The following is a 9,239-nucleotide window of genomic DNA, read 5'->3' on the forward strand; positions in this document are numbered from 1 at the left end:
GCTCCCTCCACTGTGTGCACACCCAGGGGAGACATTGGGGGCACGTGCCCCCCAGATCCGTGCATGGGGCAAGGGTGGACAGCTGCTGCAGGCTGGAATCTTTCCAGTGGAGGTGCTGGGTTGGGGCTATACTTGGGGCAGGCAGCAGCACTGGAAGGGGGAGCTATGGCCACCCCAAAATTCACCATAGCCCCCCTCCCAGTGTCACCAGTGCCCACCCCGAGCGCAGGCGCAGCCCAACCCCCCACTAGGAAGAGCCTGGCAGTACCCCAAGCCCACAACAGCAGCCTGCCCTCACCCTGTGCACAGATCCAGGGGGCACATGCCCCCCATGCCTCTCCTGGGAGTGTGCACAGCAATGAGAGCCACCTCCCCACCCCGCATCCCCTGGATGAGCAGCTCACGACTCCATCCCCCGCCCTGTGCCAGCTGGGCAGCACCTGCCTCAGCCCCACTCCCTCCCTCACCATGGGGGCCTCAATCTGCTCTTCCACCCCCCACCCCTTCCCCCACACTGACTGTCCAGCTGGACGCTGCTCTCCAAGTTACCAGGCTACACTCCTGGCCGCGTGCATGCTGTGGCTGTGCGCATGCACATGGCATTTATCAGCAGCATTATTGGCCACATCAGCCAAAGAAACCTGATTGCCGATAATGTCAATTTTACTTTTATTGGTGCCGATATGGTATGGACTTGATGTATCGGCGCACCTCTAAATGTGTATATAAAAGTGTTTTTGTAGAACGTGAAACCTGTATTCCTTCAGTTCTTGTACACATTTAACTGTAAAATATTACTGTTACCTCTTATATATACCATTCACAGATGTATACTGTAAATTTAATATAATTTGCCTAATATACAAATGGTCCTTGTTTCGAAGCCCTGTAATCAAGAGTGATAAATTACACAAATTAAAACCCTTGTTAACATGCTCCTTACATATTCAAAATAATAGTCAACATTTTATTAGGGATGCACTGATAAAGATTTTTATACTGACACCGTTTGCCGATTCTTAAACAGCCATATCAGCTGATACTGATCCAACAGCCGATATGCAGCCCAGTAGTGTGGGGTACAGCTCATTAAGTCTGTGGGGGGCAAGGGGCACAAAAGGGGCATGGTGGGGTGGTGGGGGCAGATCAAGGCCCCCACAGAGGAAGGGAATGGGGCAGGGGCAGGCGCTGCCCAACCAGAATGGTAAATGCGACCCTGCTGGAAGCACGGTAGAGCCACGGGTGGCTTGCACTGGGGGGTGCAGGGAGTGGGGACAGCTCCCCACTGCCGCATGCCCCCCCAGGGGAGGCATGGGGGGCAGGCATGTGCCCTCCTGGATTTGTGCATGGAGCAAGGGTGGGCTGCCCAGTAAGGACTTGGGTCCCAATAAGGGCTTGGGGCCTGCGCCAGCCTCTTCCCAGCGGCAGGGCTGGGGCTGCACTCAGGGCAAGCAGCGGTGGCGCTGGGAGAGGTGGCTATGGGATCGGCTACAGCCACCCTAAAATTCTCCAAAGCCATCCCTTCCAGTACCTCCCCAAGGTCTGCCCTTGCCCCAAGCACAAGTCTGGGGTGGGGCACATCCCCCCATGCCTCTCCTGGGGGGTGCACACAGCAATGGGGAGCCATCCCCTCCCCTCCCAGCCCTCAATGAGCTGCCCACAGCTCTGGCCCACTCCTGGCAGGGTCACATTCACTGCCCTGGCTGGGAAGCACCTGCCTTTGCCTCCCTCCCTCCCTCACCATTTGGGCTTCAATTTGCCCCCCACCCCTTCCCCCAAACCCCTTTGCCCCTACAGACTTACCATCAGGCAGCTGCTCTCTTCACTGCCGGACTGCATTCCTGGCTGTACGCATGCTGTGGCTGTGCACATGTATGCAGCATTTATTGGTGACATCATCAGCTACATCGGCCAAAAAACAAAGCTGATTTCCGATGTTAATTTTCCTTTTATCGGTGCCGATCCTATATGTGACCAATATATTGGTGCACCTCTACAAATTATAATCCTAGTTATTTTACTGCTTCTTCGGGTTATTCAGAAATGGAACACACATTATTTGTAGCTTATCACGTCAAACCAAGTGCCATTATATACACAGAGGCAGGAGACTGCAGAGAGACAAAAATGGCCAGTTTAGGAGGGGCACAGGGGGGCAAGTGCTAAGGCCATCACCTATCTTGGTTGTTTTCAAATATTTTGCTGGCATCACTGCAATTGAGCCATTTAAATGAGACCAATCAACAGCTCTACAAACATTTACAGGAAGCTCATTCTAAGAGTGATAGGCCACAAAGTACAATGCACAAAAGTAATTTGTAGGTAATGATGAACAAGAGACCAAAGTCAAACTCTCAACAGCAAATGAGAAATGTGTCAAATAGCTAGTTATGAATGCCTGAGTCTCCCCTTTACTGTTGCCCATCGGTCGATCCTAGCATGAAAGGATCAAATGAAACATCTGAAAATATGACCAAATTGAACAAGGACGACACCACTTAACAGTGAAGAGAGACAAAAAGGAAATCTATATAATTTGAAGAGTATGGGCAGTTTTATATGTTCATTAATGAGCTTTTGCTACTGCGCATTGAGTTTAGTACCTCTGGGCACGTTTATTCATGCGGCCGGGGGGTGCAGAATGGCACTGTAATTAGAGCAGCTCCAAGAGCCACTCTAATTAAAGCACTGCCATGTCTCCTGTATCAGTATCCCCATGCTTAAAAATGGTGGCAGGGGTGCTTGAACTAAAGTTTGTTCGATGAGTTATAGTTCAAGCGCCCCCACTACCATTTTAAGCACAGGGTCACTGATACATGAGATGCAGGAGACTGCTGGAGTATGGCAACTGCCACATTCCAGCAGACTTGATTAATCAAGTCAATTAATTGAGTCAATTTCATTCTCTCTCAGATTAATTGAGCCCATTCCAACACATTGGAATTCCAGCCTCTCTGGTCATGTATAGGCACCCTCTAATGATGTACTAGATAAAGGCACAGTAGCTGCGCTAACGTGCAATAGCAAAGGTGAACCTTTTTGTGGCACTTATTGTGCAGTAGACTAATTCTATTGTGCATTAGCACGGTTCTTGCTGTGATGTGCTAATGCGCAGTAGAACAGTCCACTGCACATTAAGGCATCTCCTGCAGATGTGCCCTATGCAAACAGAAATTTGTAGTCAAGTTGGTTTTTTGGTTTTTTTTTTTAAACTGACTATACCTTAGTAACTACTACCAAACTAATTACAATGCATCACTTGCAGTTAGAAGCCCACCTATAGCATTTTATGTTATTGCATAACAAGCTTAAACTAGAATGTTTTTAAACAGAGCTTAAATGTACGCTTCAGAAAATATCTGTTAGTCAGTTTAGACCCATCTAGCAACAATTTCCAGTTTGAAATGATGGTAGAAAACTACCACACATTAAGTTAGAAACTGGTTTACCATACATAAGGAAGATAAATATAAGCTTTATAGGCTATATTTAATTCACAGAGTATAGCGCACCTACTATGAAAATAACTCATCTGCAATCTGTTGTAGGAAATTAAGTGCCACTAATATAGGTAGCCTAATCACACCCCTTTTCACTTGGTGGTAGGAGAAAGAAGAGCTATTACTGAACCTATTTCAGAGCTAACTTGTTGACCTGAAGAATTACAAGTATGAACAATAATTAGTTGGTGTTACATGAAAATGTCAGGCTTCCAAAGTTGAGCAGCGTGGGTTGACAGAGAACCTTTGAACCCACCAAATAATCCCTGAACTTGATAATGTACATAATACGGTGATATTAGGTATCCTGACAGTTTCTGTCTCATATGCTACCCAAGACTGTCCCTGTAGACTATAGATTTAGCATACTAGAGAGTAAATACAATACAGACACTGGCGTAACCCAGGCAGCTGTCTGACACAAGTTAATTTAGCAACCTGTTTACAGCTGGAGAGAAAACCTATCCGGACACAGATGCCAACTTGGCAAAGGCTTAATGAAATCCTTTGGGGTCAGAGTGAGTTCTGAGGAGTGGCAACAAATACTCATCCATCCACCCACACACACATGCACGTGCCATTTTGAATTTACTTGCACCATGAAGCTACAGCCCACGGTCTGGGTTACTCGAACTGCAGCAGCTTTGCCTAACTATTAGGCATGTGTCCTTTTTCATTAACTTGAGGTTGAACTCCTGGAAAGTGTTATCCCCATTAAGGACAATGATTACTGGGAAGACTAATGCCTAAATTCACCGTGTATGGGTCCCCAGTCTCCAATAAAAATAAAGGAAGTGTTGCTCTCTGGTAAGAAAACTGGGACCTCTAGCCATGTAACACCAGAACAGTTCCCTGTGAAACTTAAAAATTCCAAGAAAATGTGTTCTAGCTGTATACAATTTCATTCACAAACACCCTTGGAAGTGTTAGCATTTAAGGTTCCTGTAACTCCCAATAACCTACACAATGAACTAAATTTCCCTTCACACCCACCATGACACTGATGTTCTGCTCTCCCTACCTACACAGGCATTCCCACATTGATAACAGGAGCACCACTTCTGTAAAAACAGCAAGATTCAGGTATAAATGTGCAATGGAAAAGGTCAAATTAAAACTTGTATTCTATCTGTAAAAATTTATGTTTATAAACAGTCATATAAGATGCCCATAATTAGAAAATTTCGTAACCCAAACATACTGTAAGACTGTTTCATTAGGAAGTGAATGTAGTGTTGATGGGTATGGTTAGTGCAACAGCCCTGACACCTGAAGTCTTCTACTAGTTCCCACACAAGAGTCTCAGCAGCCAGGAAAATTCAGTTCTTAGTTTCTGTTCAGTGGGTAACACTACCCATTGTCCCTGAACAGAAACCCACTGCAGTTAATAGGAACCCTTTAGCTGACTTCTCTAGGTTTTAGATCTTGCTCATAGTGAACCAACTGCACATCAACCCTGGTTTGGACTCCAGGCTAGGATCCTTATCCTGGAATCATTTACACACCACTTAATTTAGTCTTAAATAGTTCCAGTGAAGTCAATACCACTATTATGCAAGTTATACATGCATGGAAGTATATCCAAGATTAGGGTCTAAAATTCAGGAGCAAATTTTTGTAACTATTTGTAATTAAAAGCAATTCAGACATAAAAATTGTGCCATACAAATTGCTTTCCCTAAGTAACTTGCATTGCATTCGATTAAAATATTATCTAATTCATTTACTTTCACAGTATTCACTAGTGTTTGCATTCCTCAATAGGGACAAGAAAAACAAGTTACTTCCACTTTCAGATGCTCAGTTAGAACCATAGGAACATTTGTGTTCATAGATTTTGGAAAAGTGTGGAGGGATTTTTTTTTTTAAGCCTAAATCTGAATTTTGGGTCACATTGTGCTACGCTCTTTAAAATGAAAGCTGAGATAGATTATTATCCAAAATATTATTATTGAACTGATATAAAGTTCTGTAGGTCACCTTTTTACTAGAGGCAAGAAGAGCAAGCTGTAAATAAACAAATATGGGCCAAATTGGAATTAATCCAAAGAAATCAGAACAATATATAAGCGCTTATGAGCAACACTACAGCTTTAAGAACTTCAGGCTATTTTAGGAGCCAGAGGGCAGACAGGAACATCTGACACTATGGGAACAGTCATGACTACACACTTACATGAAACTCTGTGGTATTGAGAATGTGACGACCATCCGGACTCCAGCACGAAGCCACCAATCCTGCTGACCCTTCGTCAATCTTGCAGTGCCAGTCTGGCTGTTCTAAAGACCAGACCTAAGTCAGAGAGAAGATCAGTCAGTGCAGCAAACCGAACAGTACATCAAACCCTCTTCTCCTCACTGCAGACCACATTACAGCTGAAAAAGAAAATTCCATCAGCACATACCGCAGAGGTCAGGAAATCTTTGAAAGCCTTTGGCCATGAAGGACTGGCGCTGGATTCCACTACAAAAGTAAGCCACACATCTCTGTGTATTAAGGCAGATCATAAAACAAATTTTTGTCAGGATTGCATTCTGAATGCCCAACATGTCTAAAGATTTTGTTCCCTTTAAGACAAGTCTGCATGTATTTATTACCTTCTGAAACTTAAAGTTTGAGAGGCTCTCCAGGAACCTTTGGTTTTATAATTTTACTGAGTACTTTTTAAATTTACTTTGATTTCAAATAAGAAGGCTTTTAAAACTTTCAGAGAAGTACTTTGGGCTTTCTTCAGAGCAAGTGCTATTGATCAAAGCATGTTATTTCAGCAAAGACGCTGAACTAATGCTTGGCATTAGAAATTCTAAATTTAACAGTAAGTTCTAGACAGAAATCACAGGCCCTGCTGTACCTGCCCTTACCTGAACAATCCCTCGTTTGTACATGGCGCATAATATAAAGAGAGAATCAGATGACCATTCCACATATTGGATCTGATCCAGGCAAGTGTAGAGCTGAAGGATTTGAAGGGTGTTCACATCTCGAACTATCAAACGGTACTGCACACATGAAGCCTGAAAGCAAACAAAAATAACAGCTTAGTTGCTACACAGATACCAGAGTTATTAACAATGCCAAGACTTATGCTGTATCATTCACACATTGCCCTGTTGCTCTAGAGTTCAACTACTTTGGATGCACCAGGATTTATACTTTTGGATTTGAATGCTTGTTATAAGCCGCATAACTAAGTGACACAAGAGGAGTAAAGACAGATCAATCAAATTCATATTAAACACTAAACTAAGGTAAAAAGGAAAATATAAAAAGAAATCTGGTTAAAATGGTGCATTTTTAAGTTAAATAAAACTAACCCAAACATGCATTCAAAGCTGAAAACTGTCATTTAAAAACAACATTTAAAAAATCATTTTTAGGTTAAAAAGAGAGAAACAGTTGAAATTTTGTACTCTTTTCACGTTCAGATTGGACAGTCAACATAAAAACTAGTTTTAAAAAATTCACTAAACATAGCTTTAGACACTGTATTCCCCCCCCATTCCCTCTGCCAATTTTTTCAAGTGAGAAAATTTTATTGTAAAACCACAAAAAGGGTTTTTGTATACATTTGTCTAAATAAATCTTGCCACAGACTATGGTACGCCAGTGATTCTCAACCAGTGTGCCATGACACACTGGGTTGTCTTAAGAGCCTTTCAGAGTTGCTTCCGGATGCCATGCAATGTTAGCACTCTTAGGTGTGCAAAACATGATCACAAGAGAAACCCAGAAATTCCAAATTGAAATCCACAGTATTAAAAGCATTCTGACCTGTTGTGGTCTGCCTGAGCTCTTTAGAAAAGAAATCACTCTGTTATCTTGCTGTAGATAAAAAGTGAAAAAGAAGAGCTGACATCTTTGAAGAGATGCCACGAGTCTAACGATCAGTGCTTTGACTCTATAAAGGTGCCATGAGTCTAAGATTGAGAACCACTGTGGTACATGATTTCTTTTTAAACCCACAACTCGCCTAAAATTAAAAACCCAATTAAACAACTGCAGAATTAGAATCTCCCGCAGCAGGAACACATTCCTATTCTTTCCATTACTACTTTTAATTCTAATACTTAATTCAACATTTGAGAGTTATTTCTTGGCCCCCATTAATTTACTGGGAAGTCTGACCTTGAAAATTAAATATCTAGGCTGAATGCTGTCTGACATGATAAAAAAGATGAAGGTTTTTATTCCATTATAAATTGCCATAATGCAGAGATTAATCACACAAAAAGACAGAGTTGTACCATTGGGTGTCACTATAATACGTTAGAAGAATTTTGCTTTACACACATTAGAAGAAAAAAAAAATTGATATCTGATGCCGAGAGAAGGAGCGAGGGACACTGAATTCGCTCAAGCTTTAAACACACCATGCACTAAATGGTTCCAGTAAATTTTTGTATTAATTACTTTTCAATTTCTCCCTGCAGTTTAAGGGGGAGAAAAAGAAAGAAAAAACTTGAAAAGCATGAATCTCTCTGAGAAAGACTAGGTAGTATCATGTTTGTGCTCCCCTTCACGCATCTCATTATTACTGTAGCAGTCAGAGGCCACAACTGAGGTCAGAGCCCCACTGTGGTAAGTACTGTACTGCTCTATGAGTTTACAATTTAACGAAACTGATCAGTGAGGGCTCAAGAGGAAACACAGATACAGCATGGTGAAGTGACTTGCCCATTGTCGCCCAAAATATCGGTAGCGGCTCTGGGAACGCAAGCCGCCCCTCTCTAGGCTCTGCGTGGTGGCGTTTTAAAAAGAAAACGCACAAAAAAATCCAGACGTTTTGTGAAACCTGCGCACTAAACGAACGCCTAAATCTTACAACAAAGCAAAGTATAGGAACTTTCCCCTGGTAACGACATCCTCGCTACGCAACCCAATCTAAGTCAGCCTCATCCACGAGCAAGAGGAAAAAGTCAGTTGTCCCTGCACCAGTTATTTCACTAACAGCTGCGACCAAACTTTTGCAGCAAGCACAGGACTACACGCCATGTCGAGGAGGCGTCTTTTCATGAACTGCGCCTGTAAGATATTAATAGCTACAAGCACCTATGAACACACACGGGAATGGGGGAGGAACAGACCTAAAATCCAAACTTGCTTAAACTCAACAAGTAATTTCTATGCCAGCACCTCCTGAGCCGGGCAGGGCAGCACCTGGGCAGCCCCCCAGATCCTTCCGAGGGAGCCAGGCGCTGCCCCAGAAGGGAGGCGCAGGCCCGCGGCTCGTAGGGGGGCAGCGCTGGCCTCTCTCAGGTCTTTGCAAGAGAAAAATCACCCTATGGGTTTTCATCCCCATTTCGACAGCGCAACAGGGAGACTCGCTTCTCTAGGGCCGGCCGAGAGGGCGCGCTGCCCCCGACCGCGGCCACCCGGCAGGGGAGCCGCAAGCAGGTGCTTTCCTCCGCCCTCTCAGCGGCAGAGAGCAGAGCCGGGGGCAGGAAAACCCCAACCGCCGCCGCCTCCTCTCGGGGAGGGCGTCTCCGCAGCGCGTCGCGCGTGGGCAGCCCCGGCCCCGGCCCTCACCAGGCGCTTCCCGTCGGGGGAGAACTTGCACAGCAGCCCCGAGAGCTTGAAGCCCTCCGAGAAGTTCATGGCGGCGGGAGCAGCCCCGGGGCCGGCCAGGGGGACGAGGGGAGGGGTAAGGGGAGCAGCCCGATTCAAACCCACCGCCCGGGGGCTAACCGCCGCCGCAGGCCGGAAGCGGAAGCAGGGAGGCGGGGGCGCCTGAGCGCGCG

At 44.8% G+C, this 9,239-nt stretch overlaps 1 protein-coding gene across 3 annotated transcripts in view; it reads right to left on the bottom strand.

Annotated features, from left to right (window-relative positions):
• Positions 1–9,210, bottom strand: part of WRAP73 (WD repeat containing, antisense to TP73) — a 39,456-nt gene extending 30,246 nt beyond the window's left edge. Inside the window, exons 1-3 of one of the 3 annotated variants that reach the window (XM_025212149.1) lie at positions 8,780–8,986; positions 6,363–6,515; positions 5,677–5,793 (exon numbers count right to left, since the gene is read on the bottom strand). In XM_025212149.1, coding sequence (XP_025067934.1) covers positions 5,677–5,793; positions 6,363–6,515; positions 8,780–8,800 — 291 coding nt within the window. In that variant the 5' untranslated portion in view covers positions 8,801–8,986. Of the gene's footprint in view, positions 1–5,676; positions 5,794–6,362; positions 6,516–8,585; positions 8,710–8,779; positions 8,987–9,027 lie in introns of those variants that run through there. The other 2 variants (XM_006016216.3, XM_025212152.1) reach the window with 2 other exon arrangements.
• Between the last annotated feature and the right edge of the window lie 29 nt (positions 9,211–9,239).

The sequence above is a fragment of the Alligator sinensis genome, unplaced genomic scaffold (assembly GCF_000455745.1).
Source record: "Alligator sinensis unplaced genomic scaffold, ASM45574v1 scaffold366_1, whole genome shotgun sequence".
In the NCBI taxonomy this organism is placed as follows: Eukaryota; Metazoa; Chordata; order Crocodylia; family Alligatoridae; genus Alligator; species Alligator sinensis.